Source organism: Stigmatopora argus, chromosome 6, assembly GCF_051989625.1.
Source record: "Stigmatopora argus isolate UIUO_Sarg chromosome 6, RoL_Sarg_1.0, whole genome shotgun sequence".
Classification (NCBI taxonomy): domain Eukaryota; kingdom Metazoa; phylum Chordata; class Actinopteri; order Syngnathiformes; family Syngnathidae; genus Stigmatopora; species Stigmatopora argus.
Genome location: NC_135392.1, coordinates 4,540,682 through 4,560,125, shown reverse-complemented (window position 1 = coordinate 4,560,125; position 19,444 = coordinate 4,540,682). Strand labels below are relative to the sequence as shown.

Sequence of the window (19,444 nt, the reverse complement as noted above, 5' to 3'; positions counted from 1 at the left end):
GTTGCGAAAGTGAAACAAATGAATAAATATTGTTGATAATACCTTTGCCCCAAGTGCACCGGTCTCTCCCTTGGTTCCATCAAGACCAGGGTACCCCTGAAGAAAGAGAAAAAAAGGCAACATGGTGAAGAAAAGATCTGAAAAAGAACGTTGGAATCGTTAAAAGAAAAATGGAACAAATGGACTTACTCGATGTCCCTTGATGCCAGGCAGTCCCGGCGTTCCCGGGAATCCGCGAGCTCCCTACAAAATAAGAACAGCGTCAAGGCTCAACGGAAGCGGGGCGCACGTATGACATGGCATCGCCATGGAAACAAACCACGTGATTACTCACCTGAGGTCCTGAAGGTCCACGCTCACCTGATTTTCCAGGTTTGCCAGCATCGCCCTATAATGCAAAAAAAAAAGTGAATCAAGAATTCAACACCTTTCGGTGAATGAGTTCATGACAAAATTGGGAAAAATTATAAAACATTAACTAATGTCATTAAAAAAATGCTTATATAATACCAAAACAAAAGATGGGTAAAATGAGATCGGTTTTACAAAAAACGTACTTAAAAAAACAATAGTTGATATATTAATAATTTCATGGTGTTTAAATTAACATAGAAAAAAAAACAAATCTCCGTTAGATTCGTCAAGCATGTATCCACCAACCACATTTAAAAAAATGAATAACTTCGCTTTACATGACATTATTTACAAAACCCAATTAGACTCGCCGCGTGTTCGTACGAGGGAAACTAAATATACTTATGATACAATTCATATGTATATATATATATATATATATATATATATATATATATATATATATATATATATATATATATATATTTCAGCAACACACTAATTTATTGATTTATTTTTTCAATACCTATTTATTTATGTCTAAAATGTCTTTTGCTGTGTCTGTATTCTCCCCCTCTTGCTACTGTGCCAATGAAATTTCCCGAATACGGGATGAATAAAGTTATCTAATTTAATCTAACCAAGGCAAACCACTGCCATCCAACTTTTCCACACTCACATCATCACCAGGTTTTCCAGAAGGCCCCGGGGGTCCCCGAGGTCCCATGGGACCCTGAAAAACACCACAAAACAAGCACAATGATGAGATCAAGACGCCCCTGGCCTTGGAATCGTTACTTCCAAAACACGCGGTCCGCGGCGGGACCGGTTCGGCATTGATTTTAATCACGCATAATGATGCCAAGCAAGATAATCCCAAACTGCAGGGGGGAAGATTAGCACAGCTCAGGGTTCAGTCTACCTGCTGAGGGTTTGTGGGGGGGAAAACGGGTGGGGTCATGCCATTTCTGGAAGCTAAATAAAGGGAAGCCGGGAAGAGAAGTAAAACGACAGACAGGCCGCGTGTCCACGTGAAGAAATCAATAAAAGAAGGACGCAGATGTTAAGACAATCTGCATGTTGGAATTCCTGCACGACGGTAGAAGCTCGTTTTTCAAACATTTTTTTTAGGAGATGCTGTCGGCTGGAATGGTAAAAAGGTGCTCGGGCAGGAGAAATAATGGTGGGAGATGATATATTGAAAAATGGAGTAGAAGGTGGGAATGAGACTTACAGATTGTCCTGATTCTCCACCTTCTCCAGGGCTGCCTTGGAATCCTTGAGGGCCCTAAACCATCAGAAGGGGATACAAAATGGTCACTGGTCTGCTTATTCACATGTTAAATAGAAAATAGGATGAGTTAAGATGACTGAAAAATGCCTTTTAAAGCACAAAAATGCATGCAATGAAGAAAGAGAAACATTACATAAATATTGTGCAGATAAATATACATAAATGAGAAAAAAATAAGGAGCAAAAATCTATTATTCAAATGTGACTATCCAATTCATAAAAAAATAATACTGCCAAAAATGCCGGTATTGAATAAAAAAAAACAAAAATAAACAAAAACCTTTAAGTATTCTCTAATGAAAAAAACACTACAAAAAAGTAACAAAAAAATGTACAATCGTAAAAAGAAAAATGCCTATTAAAGCAAAAAATCCAATAAAGAAAGAGAAATGTTAAATAATTATGGTGCTGATAAATCTACATAAATGAGAAAAAAAAATAAGGAGCAAAAATCTATTATTCGAATGTGACGATCCAGTTCATTCAAAAATAATACTGCAAAAAAAGCCGGTATTGAATAAAAAAAACAAAAATAAACAAAAACCTTTAAGTATTCTCTAATGAAAAAAACACTACAAAAAATGAACAAAAAATATACAATCATAAAAAGAAAAATTCCTTTTAAAGCAAAAACATCCAATAAAGAAAGCGAAACATTATATAAATATTGTGCAGATAAATATACATAAATGAGAAAAAAAACAAGGAGTAAAAATCAATTATTCCAATCTGACTGTCCAGTTCATTCAAAAATAATACTGCAAAAAATGCCGGGAAATGAATAAAAAAACAAAAAAAATAAACAAAAACCTTAAAGTATTCCCTAATAAAACAAACACTACAAAAAATGAACAAAAAATACGCCTATTATCAAAATAAAAAATAAAATCGTAAAAAGAATGCAATAAATGCTAAAATGAATCCTGAAATGCAGTGGTTAAAATTCAGCCAAAATGCCATCTAATGTACAAACACACACTTTTTTTCTCCCTCTTCCTGGAAGCATCCGGAGGCCTCCAAATGTGAAACACAACATTGCACTGTACATCAAGTGGAGACCCGTCAGACATAATTTGGCTGGGAGAAAGCTGCGAGGCCTTACAGCCTTAAAAACCAGGTGGGACGTGCCAGACGTAAATCCTAAGGCGGGCTGTCAAACTGTTTACTTGGCGGGCCACATTCATCATGCCAACTAGCTCTCTTCTAATTTTGCCCCAAAAAGTGAACTTTTTACAGCAATTTTTAGGGGTCAATAGCAGAGTTCATTTGGCGTCACTTCCTCATCATTTTAGGTTTACTTCCTGTCATTTGCTACTGATTTCAAGGGACTGTTTGTCAATTTCAGGTGACTTTCTGTTGGTTTTGGGGCATTGGAACTTGCTACCTTGGTTTCCATTGACTGCAGAGGGCGAATGAACAAACTTGATTGCAGATAGGAAATGAAGCAAAGTGTATTTTTGGATCACACAACTCACAAACATATGGTTTTGTGGCGCCATTGTCGAAAAATTAAAAGCATTTCATTATGTATGTACAATATAAATGGGCTACAAAGTGCCAGTGGGCTGGATAGGGGCCCCTACCGGGCCTCTTCCCGGCCCACGGGCCACAGATTTGACACCCCAGTTGCAAGGAAATGGGCGTGTCGTCAAAAAAACAGGGGGGGGGGCAAACATATACCTTAGGCTTGCAACTCGGAATTCTTGTATTCCACACTAATGTTTCTTTGAAAAAACTTAGTTTGTCCCGATTATCTGATTTTATACACAAAAGTTGTTGATGAAAATAATTGTGTGGCAGTGGAAAGTGTGTACTGAAAAGATAGTACTTACAGGGGATCCAGTGGGGCCAGGTGGTCCGCGGGGACCCATGGGGCCCTGAAAAAAAAACGGGAAAAATTAAGAAATAAGCAAACATACATTTCTCATATAACATCGGGATGTTTTGCGATTTGTTTTGCGATTTGTTTTGCGATTTTTACAGGCTGGAGTGCTATCAAATCACCACTTGGGGTATTTTAAGGTTCCCTGTTGTTCTTCTTGTGTACACAACTTTAAATTCTGCCTTTTCCATCATTTGAGAAACAATTTTCTTGAAACTTGTCGACTATGTAGCATGGACTAGTATCCTTCAATCTAAGACCCCGATTTTTGATTTGTTTTTGTATGAGGGCTGAATATTTAGTCGTAGAATTATAGTTAAAACTGAGCCACTAGTGGGCAGCCTTCTGTAGGTTAGACATTTACCTCGAGCTGTCACGTGTACTTATTGGTGCCTGTATTGACTGTAGCTCGGAGGAATTATATCAGTTTTCCCACTTTTTTTAGTTTAAATTTTTTTTTTGTACTTTTATTTAAGTAAAGTGTGCATTGGTTTCCCACCTTTAGCAGTTTTAGTATTTGAAACCCACTTTTGGCAGGCAGTAAAACACTGTCTCGGGCCTCAAGGTGAACTACGACACGTAAAAAAACATTATTTGGAATTCCACAGTGTCATTCATAGTTAACAGTTCATCGCCATGTTTGAACTCTGCTTGACACGGGGCGAAAATGAAGGCTAACGCGGGTATACTTGCTCCCCTCAGCGGTAGCAGGTGAGATTCCTCCGACTCATTTCTCTTCTGTTCAGCCTCAACGTCAACACGCACACACACACATACACACACACACACCCTGACCACCGAAAACGCTTAACATGAGCAAATCACATTCTGCGAAGGTGATGAACCAAACACTCACTTTGTTGAAAAGCCATTAAGCGCGGACAAGACATTTCAGTCACTTCAATTGACAGACGTCCAATCACGTGACTGTTTGCATCCTTTGGCTGTAAATTTAAATTTGTTCAATCCAATGAACAGTCTCATGTTAAAAATAACTTTCCTACCCAAATGTGAACGACAATGAAATTAATGCGGGTTAGTTTGCACTCATTGGCCTCTTCAGTGTAGCAGGAAACCAGCCTGGGTGGGCGGGGCTATATGTTGGGGTACTGACAGCTAAATTTTAACCCCGAAAAAACATATTGCCTTGCACGTCATTTTCCAATTTATTAATACTCTCATCTCACCCAATCACGCCCTCAAACAAGGCCCCAAAGTCGGGGGCCCGGTTGCGAGTGTGCCCCCCCTATGTTCCGCCCCTGTCCTAACCCCTCTTTAACAAGTGCTATAGAAAATAGATGGAAGTTGCTCAAATATTTGGAGAGTTAAACATATATTTTTTTACATAAATGCTCCTTTCAGGATGTTGGCGTGGCTTTAAAATAATTCCCCCAAATTCAAATAAATGCAGCACAGTGGTCCTCAGAAGTGAATGAAAGTCACCATTGAGTGGGAAACCTTGACCACCGTGGCTCCAGGATTATCAATGGAGGTCTGTAGGATCGCAACTTCGGCATATATAGTCGTCTATGTGTGTTTAAGTAGTCATGTTGTTCCCCCGTGTGCTCGGAATGGGCGTGTTTTTGATTAAAAGTCAAGCTGCTAGTCCAATTCAAGAACTTTCCAGGTGGAATAAGGTTCTGGAGTCTGAACCTTCTGCTTTATTCTCCTTCTTGATCAGTTTAATCCCCTTCCGTATGCATTGCAAGATGCTGATTTGGTCTAGCATCCAGATTTTATCAATTTCTTTTGACCGCCGGCTTTTTAAGAAGAAAAAGGGGAAGTTTTTGGCTTACCATAGGTCCTTGCATGACACCCATTTGGGCGCCGCCACCGGCTTTCTCGTCGAAGCCACCGGCCATTTGAGCAGCAAAGTTCTAGAAAATCAGAACAAAACGCATTTTGGTTAGAATTCATAATAACATTTCAGTGCAAGTGTTACTGCAGAAGTCGATCTTCAAATTAATGTTAGCCTTTATGTTAACATACAAATTTGAATGCTTAACTGTTGTATTAACCAACCAGGTCGACCTATTTTTTCCCCATTTTAAACATGTACTCATCACATTAAAAGCATACGAATCCTTAATTCGGATTAGCCGCCTGATAGTTTTTATTCACTATTATTATTTCTTAACAACAAAAATGTCTTGTTTTATTATCAATAAAACAATAAAGCTACTTCCCTTCCCTTGTCCATCAAAAGCCCCGCTTTTTGTCTTCCTAAAGTAATGATTTTATTGATGTTCTTTTGTCTTTGAGTTGACACTTACTCCACCAAGGCCAGGGGGTCCATTTGGACCTGGTGGTCCAGGGGGTCCAGGGTTTCCAGGGGTACCGGGCTCGCCATCTCGGCCACGGGGACCGGGGGTTCCCTGGAATCAATAGGGAGAAGAATGAACTAGTGTGTACCTTCAAACAACGGCTATTGATCAAATCGTGATTGGAATAACTTGGAGTTCCTATTCCCTAAAAATATATATATATATTTTTTTGTTAAAAGCTTAAATTGCGTACAAAATGAGGCCCCCTTTAATTTCTTTTGATTATGATTGAATGGTTTTGATCCAATCAGAGCAGAGCTTACTATACTTAAATGCTGCATAATAATGAACTGACTGTCACACTGAAAAAAATAAAATAAAATAAAAACATCTTTAAAAATGGCTAATTTTGCTAATTTCATTTTGCAAATCTAATAAAAGGACAGCAAAAAAGTTTCAAACGTTATTTAGTGTCACTCAATAATTGACAGCTTTTGTATTGGACTTCAATAAATTGTATAACGCTGCAAAAAATGTAATAATAACTGATATCTTTCAGTAATATAGTACGCATAGTAAAATCCAACTAGTTTAAAAAGTTGCTATTGTGTATATATACTGTTAAACGAATGTATTTCAATTTCCCCCAAAAAATATTTGATACACACTTGATTCCCCTATTGACAAAGCTTAAATATTAAGTGTAAGTAAACATGTGTCATATATGTAATAAAAAAAAAACTATAAAAATGGTAGGAAATATATTATAGCACTAATATCGTATTGGTTAAAATACAAAGAAGACTACAATTTATAATCAAGAGACGCTGACTGGTGGTAAGATATGAATCAAAACACACGCGATGACTCAAAAGACCACCTGCACACCTTAATAAAAGCATACCACAGACAGAAAAAAGTGACATATTGTACCCAAAAAAGGAGAGACTGACCTTCTCTCCCTTATCTCCTCTTGGTCCTCGATTTCCCTGCTCTCCTGGTGGACCCTAAATGTGTAATAAAACTGATTCTAACTCTGAGGATTATTTAATCCCGGCGCAATGAATGAATGAAAAAAGTCATAAACGAGAGTAGACCATTGGGCCAGATGGTCCTCTTGGTCCTATGACCTAAAAAAAAAAAGAGAAGAAGACAATCATGAGTACGATTTGATTGGTTTGTCTTAAAAATGTGGATAAATGAGTAAAAATCACGGGAATACATCTATACCACACTATAAAAAATATCAACGATACAAAGGGAAATAGGACTACCGACTCAAATGAACTTTAATTTGAAATATTTTTAGCATTGTACACATCTATGACCGTATTGACCTCCAAATGACCCTTCAAAGTAAGACGCTTTTACTTTCATACAATAATCCGATCGTTGTCCAAGACTAAAAGTCTAACAGCGCCACACAAATAAATCTTTTAAATTTCCTGAGGAGAGCTTTAATAGGTTTTTACAGTGGGGTGCTTAAGCCCCGCCCCCTTCATCAAAGCACACTGGTTAAGGGCAAACGTTTAAAACCAAAGATAGGATAAACAATTCCGTTTTTATATGCCACTGCATAGTATTCCCATCTGGCCCCCGTTTACACAAACCTTTCGGGGTCACATTTAACCCTTTCTAGTTCACAAAAAACACACTCTACAATCTGATCTTAAACTTTATAATATTGTATGGTGTTGACTTACATCTGTAATATCTCCGGGTTCCCCTTTCTGGCCCTGTGTGAGAAACAACCCCCCCAAAATAAAAGGAACATTAATACATATAAATGATATAATAGTGTCTTAGTCATGTGGGGTTTACTATAAAAATCAATAGTATATTAAGGTTGGCATATGTTTAGCAGAACTTTACAGTATTGTCAGTTACATAAAGGATGATTATACATAAAACATTCTTAAAAAAATGATCATAAAACTGATCCTAAATAGAATATACTTGACCAGATATGACTACATTGAAGTCCTTATACAGTAATCCCTCGATTATCGCGGTTAATGTAGACCAGACATGGCCGCGATAAACGAAAAACCGCGAAGTAGGGTCACCCCTATTTAAAAAAAATAATAAAATAATATATATATGTAGGGGAGGGGCTTCCACTTGTGAGTTTCAGCGTGAATTTTCATATTTTTATGAACTTACAAAAAAATAATGTAATAAAAAAATCTGATGTCGTGAAACCGCGAAAGTTGAGGCCACGATATTTGAGGGATTACTGTATATACATTCCATTTTTCTTTGCATTATCTGCCAATTAAAATATTAAAATATACATTTCTTATAGCTTCACTGAACCCGTAAACATAGCATTTCCTGATTTAAAAAAAGAAACAACTGCCTCTAATATTTGAATCCTTATAGCAGCAGGTTTAAAAGCAAAGAAAAGACATTCTTTACACACAAAAAACTCACCTTAGCTCCAGGTGTTCCTGTGACGAGGCAGTGGAGAGGAAAGAAAGCGTTAGCGTACAGTTTATGGAACAAATGCAAAAAAACAACTCTCAAATTTCTCTATGAATATATTGCTAAGTGGCTTTAAATCGTCCTATTTCAAAGAAAAAACGAGCTAAATGTGATTGTTTGAAATCCCTAACGACCCATTTGGATGTTGCTAACTCTCCATCTTGAGCTAAAGAGCGTTAAAAGCAGAAAAAGCAGATGCTTCGTACAATCTGCCTGGCAACAGACGATTGTGGAAAGCACATTTTAATACAGGGTGACCCAAAAAATATGTACTCACTCTGGCTGCCTCTATTTAAATTGCATATCATCATGTACTATATCTAATGTTAAAATTTTGGCTTATCATACCCAACATATGTGAACACTTTTTTTAATTACCAAAAACTTACTTGCCCTCAAAAATGTCAAGTTTGGTACTGTCACTCATAAATAAATGAAATATTCAAAATATGCTTATGTTCGTTTCAACTTTAATCTAAATCTAGTACAGTAATCCCTCGCTATTTCATGGTTCAACTTTCACAGCTTCACTACATCGTGGATTTTTTTCTGCGGATTTTTTTTTTACAATTTTATAAATTTTTAAAATTGTTTTAATTTTTTTAAACAAAATTTAAAACAGGGGTGACCCTACTTTGCGGTTTTTCGATTATCGCGGCCATATAGTCGAGGGATTACTCTATATGATATTGTAAATTTACGGTTTAATCTAGTCAATTGTTAGCTCCAATTAATTCCAATTATGCAATACAATTGAATGAAATCATTCGGCAAATAATATAATTAATATTATTAATACTATATATAAAGCATTATATTACAGCGGCTAACAAAAATATAAAGTGAAAAGAAATGTATTTACCTCAAGGCTAGTTAATGAGTTAAATATACTTGGTTTTCCTTACAAGAATTTGTGGTAAGAATTGATGTTAAAAGTTTGATAACCATAAAAAATATTGAAAAAGTGAGTACATTTTTTGAGGCACCATGCATATGAAAAAATTAAATTATTGCTCATTTGGAAGCAAAATTAAAGCACTTGTTTACCTAAAAGAAAGGAAAATAAAGCATTTTCACTGTCCAAAGAAAAATGAAATCATAAAAGCATAAGGATATCAAAACATTAAAAATAGATTTGTGTTTTCAATGTATTTTTGGGGGGATGAAATTAAAATCGTAATCATGGTATCATGGTGGTTTTCATGTCCGCCTCACATCGCTAAGATTTAGGTTTGAATCCCGATGGGGTTTGTTAACCAAAATGGAGCGCTTCCGCAGATCCTTCCTCCCAGCAGCTGTCAGGCTCTTTAACAAAACAAATGGCTGAGTGTTAAGACCTACCGTATGCATGCATGTACATCTATGTGTATGTATGTATATGTGCTTATATATATGTATGTGTATGTATGTATATATATATATGTGTATGCACTTGTATCTGTATATGCATGTGTATATATATTTAAGCAACACACTTATTTATTTATATATTTATTCATGTATTTATTTATCAACTTACTTATTACCTATCTATTTATGTCTAAAATGTATTTTGCTGTGTCTGTATTCTCACCCTCTTGCTACTGTGACAACGAAATTTCCCGAATACGGGACGAATAAAGTTATCCAATCCAATCCAACTAAAATGACCAAAATTCACCTAAAGAGGCGGAGCTTATGTATAAAATTCCGTATGTCTTTGTGTTTGTATTCAAGATGACTCAAGAACGAATAAAGGGATGATGATCAAACTTATGGATGCATTTATGATATGAAATGTGATTAGATTTTGGGGTGATGGGCCAAAGGTCATAAAGGTCAAAAGGATTAGCATATTTGCAGATGAATTTAGGTGATAAGATAACGAGTGATGACATTTTGTGAAATAATGCTTTGAATTTGGATCCTTAGGCAGAATCTGCTAGGGATAAATTGGAATAAATGCAGTTTTCCTTAGACAGTGAAAATAGAAAAATTAGATTGCCTTGTGTTAAAAAAAAAAAAAGTATATTGAAAAAGGTAGCAATTTGATAAGAAACTATGCCGCACCTGTAGTCTTACCGCCATGACAGTATGTTAACACGCAAAAAGAAAACAGCTTCAGATTTAATCAGCAGGCAGGCACTTGATTTCACTCATGCTTCCCCAGGGACTTCTTTTTTCCCCAAAATATAAAACTCATTCATAAAAATCAAGGGCGTGCGGCCGCATTTTTCTCCCCACATCACACAAAAGTAAAGAAAGATTGAAGGGATATGAAGGAAAAATGTCAAGCTGCTTCTCCTTGACTTTGGCTATTTCACTTAATCGTTGCCTCATGTTATTTTTTTTCCTTCTTTTTCAAAGTGTGCAAGGAAAAAAAATTTTTTTAGCGAGGGAAGCATGAGAGTGAAATGTGAAATCATGTCTTTACTTGGAAAGCTGAAATAGAAAAGTGGAAAGCCACTTTCTCCAAGTAAATGTCATGATCCTGCAAGCTTTGGGTAATTTATTTATAGAGAGGACGGGGAGATAAATAAATTACAACCAATGGGCGTGGCCAGGTCAGCGGCGCAGATGGGGCAACACTCTCCGAATGGGATTTCGGGTTTGGGGCAGTCTCGGAGCTCCTCGCAGACTATTTCGTCGCACAGGACCGTCCCGGTGTCGCACACGCAGATGCGACACGGCTCGGGTTTCCACACGTCCTTGTCGCTATAGCGTTGGCCGTCCTGCGAGCAGGTGGAGGCGTCCTCTGTGCCGGGGTAATGGGTCAGATTGTGCAAGATGTTATTGACATTCCGCAGACGCAAACGTTGTTAAAAGAAAGTTTATTCCTTGCAGGCGTTTAAATAATATGCAATTTTTATATTATTAAGTCTTTCCCTGGCATTGACGGTGATGGACGTCCAAATTGTTGTAACTAGGAGAGGCGGAAGGCAATCATTCATTCATTTTCCATGAATTCGCACAAGGGTTGCTCGCGGGGGGTGCTGGACGGGAGACACCGTGAATTGGTGGTCAGCCAATCACAGGGAAGAAGGAGATGGACAACCAATTATAGCTAGAGCAGGGGTGTCAGACTCGGGTTGGTTCGCGGGCCGCGTTAACGTCAACTCGATTTCATGTGGGCCGGACCATTTTAGATATAATATTTAGATTTTTTTTAATAAATGGATTAAAAGAACTCGATTAAAAGCCGTGAATATTCAGTTTTTTATAGATCTAAAACAATGTTTATTTTAGCTTTTTTTAAATATATTTTTAGATTTTACAAAATGATTTTTGAACTAAAAACAGAAAAAAATGATTAAAAAATTACAATTATTGATTTAAAAGGGGGAAAATCAGGAAATTTAATATACATCTATACTTTTCATTTGAATTTGATCCTAAAACAGAAAGTCGGCACTCATCATTTACTTACCCGGGCCGCACAAAATGATGCGGCGGGACAGATTTGGCCCCCGGGCCGCAACTTTGACACATGTGAGCTAGAGGCAACTTAAGAGTTTCCGATCAGCTAGCCTAGCATGCGTATTTTTGGGGATGTGGGAGGATTTTGGAATACCCGGAGAAAAGCCATGCAATCCCAAACTCCATCTGGGATCGAACTCTCGATCCCAGAACTGTGGGGCCAATGCGTCAACCACTCGTACACCGATAGTTCGCTAGTTAAAACGGATTGGACGTCAGTCGCAGTCAATGCTAGCAAGTGAGTTAAATGCTAATAGTTTTAGGAGGTCAGTTTGTCCCCAATTTTGGAATTATAAATATTTTGATAGTCATTTTATACACATTGAGTCTAATGATTGAAATGTTACATCTGTAGTGAATATACAGTATATCAACAAAGTTTCACTTTTAAAATAGCATTTTCTAAAATTAATTAAAATTAAAGGTGAAGCAATTAATTGATCAATATATCAGAGTTTGAAATTCCATCAAAACGCAATTTTATATTTGCTGTTTTGGTAAAAAAAAAGATTTTTATTCAAGTGTATGAAATGGTAACAAATTTGTCCCAAAAAATTGCTTTGTATGTTTATTATTTTAGGTGAAATTAAAATGTTTATGGTGTTCTCCAAAGAGTTAATATTCTATTGTCATTAAATTCCTTGATTCAAACCCTACATGTAGTATATTAAAAATCATCTTCAAAATGAAGGATAGATTTTTTTCCCAACATAAATGATTATAACCTGCAAAGGATAGAGGACTTTCCAAAAATTAAATCACAAAGTGGCATAATAATAATGTTAGTTTGACGAGGGAGTTACATCAGTTCACTCCAAAATTGAGTTTAAATATCTAAAATTGGATTTCCATAATAAACTTTTTGACAAATAGCCCTTACTTTATTAAATATGTCATTTTATATTTATATCATAAGTGACAATATTATCTGATCTTTCAATTGAGGATAATCTAACAGGCAATAATCTAATTTTATTACTGAATTTTATATTATCTTCTTGATATGACATTTTATTGCATTTTTTTGCTGACCCATGTTTAAATACGCCGTTTCAAATTTCTCAACATATTTTAAACAGCAATAAACTAATACAAAAATCGAACAAACAGCAAAATCAAATCAATCAATCACTTCTATGAGAGGCCATTTTATACCTTAACTTTGTTTGACACTTAAAGCATGACTAAACCCCAAATAATTTATATCCTGGCCAATGTTACTCTTAAAAAGGGGATTTTTATGTGTTCAATTGGTATATTCCACTATGAATTTAAACCAAAAAGTGGCATTTAAGACATTTGCCACCATTTCCAAGAAACCTATTACGCTAATAAGAATAGATGACAATTACAAAAAAAAGTAACCGACTAAATTTACAACTTTGCCCTGAAAAAGACCACAAATAAATACGTGGAATTTAACTAAAAATGCAACAACAGCAAAAAACTCTTGACTTCTTTTTCAAACTGACCAACAAAAACGACCAAACAACCAAGTGGAATCCTAAAATCCCATTTAACAGTCAATCCCTGCCACCACCACCGGGTGGCGATAACACATTGCAAGATGGAGCCGAACAGGAAATCACAAGCGATGAAGAACATGTGCAAAAATTTGTACAAGGCTGCTTTACATTTATCGAACAGGCGAGACAGACTTGGCATAGAGACGCTAACTTGGCACGCTAGTCCGATACCTCCAAAAGCCGCTACTGTACATAAATCCAGGCCCCTCCCCCTTACAATAGTTAGTCCGTTGTAGCACTGTAATACACTCACAGATGTGAAATGATCCAAAAAAAAGACCCCCCACCCTCCAAGTACAGTAGTCATATTTAAGTCATGAAAAAAATGCTCAGGTGGAGTTGACCAACAAGCCCCGCCCCCTCCCATGTATCCACAACGAATGAATGAGGCCTTTCTGGTAGGGCGGACAATTCCCGACCTTCATAAGCACAGCATGCCAGCCCACCTGGATGCCAAGGTTGGGGTCGGGGGGTCTCTATGGCCTTTTGATTGCTTCATTTTAAAAAGATATTCTGATATTTGGCGCTCTCTGCTGCTGGCCAAAGGTAGAGGGAAAAAATGAAAAGCATAAAGTGTTCCCAGGTGCATTTTGACGAGCTGTTTTCCATCTTATGCTGTCTGCTTAGCTTATTACACTCTGGGACCCCTTTTTTTACCCCCCCTTCAAACTAAAAGTGACCCGAGCCTCCTCAAATGACTTTCCTCGAAATCTCCAGCCAAAAGCTTTCTTACCCGCGTTTATAGCGAGAAAAGAATGGGCTGCATTATAAGACAGGGGTCTGTGTTTTAGTGTGGGTAACCTGAGAGCTAACTGGCTTTTTTTCTTTTATTTTGCCGTCCGTCTACTCCCATTTTTTTTTAGATGTAAATACACCTTTTATTCGGTCCCGGTCTAGACGATAACAAAAGCGCTAGTCTTGAATTTTTTTTCCAATCATCTTTTACTTGCGTGCAGACCGACTGTCACATTTTATGGCTACCGGTAATCTTTAAAGCAGATGGAAAACTTGCTTATGGAACGTTATTCTTGGAAACAATCCTTTGCTCTTAAATCTCTTGCGTTTGACTTTGCATGACAAAAAGGGCATTTTATGGGATGGCCAATGGAGGGGTTGCATTGAATTTTTTACGTGAACTTGAGAAGATTAGGCAAGCCATGATTGGCCCGGATGCCTTTTGATGGTAATGGAATGCGAAACCTTTTCACCAAAGGCCTTTCAGCCTGACCACCTTTCATTTATTTTTTGGGCGACCAGTGATGCTCAATATATGCGACATTGGCTCTCTCTAGTGGAGAGCACAGGTATGACTCAATAAAATATTCAAATATCACCAAATTTAAGTGACTTTCTTCCTAAATTCAAGTAGAGTAACAATGTTTAAACAGTGAGTCATGATAAAGTGAATCCCAATATTAAAATATGACTTAATGGATGCCATGGACGGCAATATACGTCTAATTCACTTTAACTGGGAAAGGGCTGTAAATGAGTTATGGATTTAAAACATTCTTATTGGATGATTAGAATTAGTAAACTTGGTTTATGGTGGTTTGATCTCCAGCTTGTTTAAAAATCTAAAAAAAATGAGTACAGTATATTTCCTCCCACCTAAAATTTGAATTTTTAAACCTTTGCTTTAAAATGTAGTTTAGAAATAGTTCAAATCTATAGCATCACGAGAATGAGTGAATTTTATTCAAGTAAATTACAATAGTAAATAGTCTTGGGGAGCTAGACATCCAATATCTTAAATTAGATTATTTTACTGACGATTGCTGCCAACCCTCTGTGCTCAAATGGATTGGACATCGACCTTTATGTTCAATTAAAAACCTGGTGTTGAACACGTGACTATTGCCCTTTAATTTGGGGCTTTAAGTTAGTAAGAGCTCCAGGCTGCTCCAAAATGAAAGTTTTACCCTCAAAATTTGATGCAAAGTAATTAAACGTAATTTAAAAAGCAATTTTCCATATTTCTGGAGGCCTGCTAAGAAACGACTTCTATAAATTCAGCTAAAAAAACAGCTAAAATATACTATACAATGAAAATGAGTGGGCATATAATTACTAACTACACAAGTATCTTCCAAACCCTTAAAATTTCATATCCTAGGGGCAACTATACATGAAATAAAAAGATAGTTAAGGCTCTGGGGGGAGGAAAAAGTTTTTTTTATGACTATTTAATCCTGTGCTGCCTTTATATTAAGTACATTAACAGTTAAAAGCAAAACCATAACAGCCAAACAGGTTTTCATCTTATGAGGAGGAAGGAAAGAGAGTAAAAATGATGGACTTATAAACTTTTAGCACTAGTTCCTCATCCAATATGACTTAAATAATAATAATAATTGTTATTATTATTCCACCAGGGACCGCAATACACACCAACAACCACCATCCTTATAAACCAGAAGGTCCTCACAACAACACCTGCTTCTCCAGACTTTTCCAACTCGCGCGTCCCATCACCCAAGTCGATCAAAACCTCTCAATCAGCCTGACCCAAAACCATAAAAGCGCACTTACGGTTGTTGTCCTGACATGTGACAACGGCTAATAAGCACACGTGTGCGGCTGCCAGTAGCAGTAGAGTCCTTGAATCCAGGAAGCCGACCATGTCTAAATATTAGACACGCAGTGGCCCTGGAAAAAAACAACTTCTTGCCCGAATAGATTCTCTAGAGTGCGTGCGATCTCCTTGTAATTTCAACACCACTCGACGGTCACCCTTGCCCAGCCAGCGGCGGCGACCAGGGGATGAGGGGGGGAAATCCAGCGGGCAGGACTCGGACCTGCAGGTAGCAACCAGCTCAGCACCGACCGCGTTGAGGGCCACGAGCGGTAGTTTTATGTCCCCGTTGCCTTCAATGAATCTTCGTATATTCCCAAATATGAGTCCGGCCCCTTTACCCCCAAGTGAGGGTGAAATTTGAGTCCACTTTCCCTCCCATTCTGTCTCCCAGAGCCCCCCTCCAAATCAGTTCTAGACCACTCCTTTCCCCACGTGCTGCCACTGAAGCCCCTCTACCCAAAAAAATAACTTTCTTCCCAACTTTGCGTCCCTCCCCCCCTTTCCTTCCTGCAGGGTTCATAGAAAGATTTCCACTTTTTTTTTTGCTGTCGTGACCTCAATGCACTGCCAGCAGGTGTTATGTTGAAAAAAAAAAACACACAAATCACCCCAAAACGGCACGGCGAGCTTTTAAAAAAAGTTCTGAAAATGCCACTTCACGTGGAACACGACATAAAAAGGCATCTGATCGCACCCCGAGGCTGACTTAAAAATACCGATGCGTTTGCCTCAACAGGTTGATTCAAAAGCAAACATATTTTTGGGCGGTTTACGCTGGACCGCAATCATTTATGAAAATCTCATTTGCGCCAAGTATTGCTAAATTGCTCTTGTCAGGACATATGACACCTAAATGATTTGGAAAAGAATACATTTAACGACTGTGATTGGCCCGTAATTTGTTGAGATAGGCTCCAGCACCCCCGCGACCCTTATGAGGGCAAGCAGTTCAGAAAATGAATGAATACATTTAACTAGGGGTTTCCCCAATCAAAAATCAGATCAGAATTTCTTTGAAATCATTATCGAAGAATCGGAATTGGTTAAAAAAGTTGTCGTTTTTCTTCAAATTTAATTATTTACATTTTTAGGCATTAACTCATCAGCTGCCATTATTGGCAAAAGATGCCCAATCGATTTTGACTCCCAATCAAATTGGATTGGACGCCTCTCGCCGTCAATGGGAGTGAAATAAGATCACTTGCTAATGGCAGTTAATGAGTTAAGCTAACAAGTAACAAAATGATCCATAATCCAAACATCTATAGCAGTACAGCATATTTTATAATATGTCTCTATATTAACACTATGGAAACAATCCTTGCAGTAAAAAAGTAAATAAATCCCAACTAAAATATCTCATTTGTTTGCATTGGGTGACCAGGTTTAATCGCTGCATATGTTTATTTATGCAAGATACTTTGGTTAAACAATTTGTGTACAACGCCATTTTGTTCCGGCAAAAAGGGATTTGTAATGTTATTTTCTGCTTCATTGAAATCACCCATTTATAAGAAAAAAAAATGCCATTCCTGCAGTATACCCACAAAACTGTCTTGTTTCTAAATATAAAATCACGCGGGAGAAAGTTTAAACTGAGCCAAAGCAGGTTGTGACCTTTGACCGTTGACCTTTGCCAACCTCGTTCGCTTTATTAGCCAGCTGAGTCTATTTTCAGGGAACTTTCGTATATTTTGGAGGGTCATTAATCGAGTTCCTACATAAATTGAATTCGACAATTATTAACATATCCTGTCATAAACACCTGCCAGTCTCATAAGCACCACACTTGGAGGAAAGGTGACTTCTAATGCCAGGAACAATTTAATACACTTTACTTTACGTAATCCTCAAGAAGTCAGGAGACCACGAACATGCAAAGAACGGTTTGAGACGTGTCCAAACTGGTCCTAAAGGGCCGAAGCGGGTGCAGGTTTTCATTCCAACCGACCAACGGGAGACATTTTCAACAATTTGACGTCTTTAAAGTGCAATCAATTGAGTCTCACTCAGGTGTTGCTTGTTTCAGAAGAAACCGCATTGGTTAAAGAGTCCGTGCTGGATCAGTTGGAACCAAAACTTGCACCCATGTGGACCAAGTTAGTCAGAAACAAGGCAGGATTTCTTCATTTTCCATAACGCTAATCATCACAAGGGTTGTGGGGAGGTGCAGACCTGGGATCGAATGCTCAGCCCACAACTGTGAAGCCGAGGCGCTAACCACTCAGCCGCCAAGACAGTATTCAACCCCCAAATTTGAGCAATATGAGGTACCCCTTCTACCCACAAAGTCAGCATGCTGCCGTCTGTTTGACTATGTAACCGAAACTTATAATTGTTGCACTTGTGCGGAGGTCCCATAAAGCCAAGAGCTTTGCGATCAAAGTCAAATGTTTACTAAGCTACCAATTACACATTGAAAGACTGCAAGACCTAATATCAGCTTTGGAGGCGGTCTGCTCTACAATCTGGTTTCAGCATAGGGGGGGCTTTTGGTATGCAATTCAAAAACCAAAGATCACTTGTTAGATCTTTGGGTGTGTTTATAAAAAAAATAAAAAATAAAAACAACCACAAACATCATGTGTAGGACTTTCTAATCACACATTACACTTTACTCACAGTTTATTTCTTTGGCACGTGCCATTATTGTGTCATTGTTGTTGTTTGATACTAGTGAGAATTCCAAGGTTAACTCAAGAACGTTTAAGAGTTTTTATGGGGTCTATTTAATATTATTTGGACTTCTAAAACCCTCTCTGACCGATTATTTAAGGCCCAAAAGTGAATGCTGCTCTTTATTGGCCAGTGAAAAATTCTCCCAATTGTGACACATTCACACACTTAATATATAAATATTTATCATGACTCAAAGCTAATTTTTGGAGGACATAGCTCAACTTAAGTAGCATCGCGATTACAGGAATTTGACAGGGTCAAGTGAGTGTTCAAAAATGTGGGAAAGTATCTTTGTCTGAGGCTGTTTAGGAACAAAGTCTGGAAAAATAATCAGCAGTGAAATGATGGGAGAAAAGAAGAAAAAAGGGGGATGATGCTACACTTGCAGGAATTATGAAACGAGAGGTAAAGTGGGCGGGAAAGCTGGAACGCGGGGAGCGATGGATGGCAAAATGGAGATGTGTGGGATAAAAGTAAGATGCACACGTACGGGTTATCATTTTAACGGAAGCTGGGTAACAAAAAGTGATGACGTCGATGGCTAATTTCTGGTGGGCTGCCGATAGTAGCAATAACGTTGCTAATTTCAGGGACAGTGATTATTACTAAAAATCACTGTGATTAAATGTTAGTTAAACCAGTGCAAGAAACCAAATACACTTTTGGTTTTTGCCGTTTTTTTCTGAAGAAAAAACATTTTTTATTCAGTAAAAATATGCCTATCCGTCATTTTAACCCTTCAATTCTTAAGGAATGTATTCCATTTCTCACCTTACATAAGTCCCAAATAACACGTCTCTTGTCTCATGAACTGCGATGTTTATTGACACAGCGTACAGCAAAAGCTGGGAACCGGCATGCTAATGTGTATCCATCCAGGCTAAATAAATGCTCAAAAGCCACCCAAAAACAAATGATGCCTTATTA

General features: G+C 37.6%; 1 protein-coding gene across 1 annotated transcript in view; it reads right to left on the bottom strand.

The window, feature by feature from the left end:
- The window catches only part of col2a1b (collagen, type II, alpha 1b), a 40,791-nt gene extending 21,692 nt beyond the window's left edge, over nucleotides 1-19,099 (bottom strand). The window contains exons 1-14 of the mRNA XM_077603113.1: nucleotides 15,793-19,099; nucleotides 10,806-11,012; nucleotides 8,228-8,244; nucleotides 7,498-7,530; nucleotides 6,892-6,924; nucleotides 6,748-6,801; nucleotides 5,804-5,905; nucleotides 5,327-5,407; nucleotides 3,481-3,525; nucleotides 1,589-1,642; nucleotides 1,034-1,087; nucleotides 335-388; nucleotides 190-243; nucleotides 43-96 (exon numbers count right to left, since the gene is read on the bottom strand). Coding sequence (XP_077459239.1) covers nucleotides 43-96; nucleotides 190-243; nucleotides 335-388; nucleotides 1,034-1,087; nucleotides 1,589-1,642; nucleotides 3,481-3,525; nucleotides 5,327-5,407; nucleotides 5,804-5,905; nucleotides 6,748-6,801; nucleotides 6,892-6,924; nucleotides 7,498-7,530; nucleotides 8,228-8,244; nucleotides 10,806-11,012; nucleotides 15,793-15,883 — 933 coding nt within the window. The 5' untranslated portion in view covers nucleotides 15,884-19,099. The remainder of the gene's footprint in view (nucleotides 1-42; nucleotides 97-189; nucleotides 244-334; nucleotides 389-1,033; nucleotides 1,088-1,588; nucleotides 1,643-3,480; nucleotides 3,526-5,326; nucleotides 5,408-5,803; nucleotides 5,906-6,747; nucleotides 6,802-6,891; nucleotides 6,925-7,497; nucleotides 7,531-8,227; nucleotides 8,245-10,805; nucleotides 11,013-15,792) is intronic.
- Nucleotides 19,100-19,444: the final 345 nt, after the last annotated feature.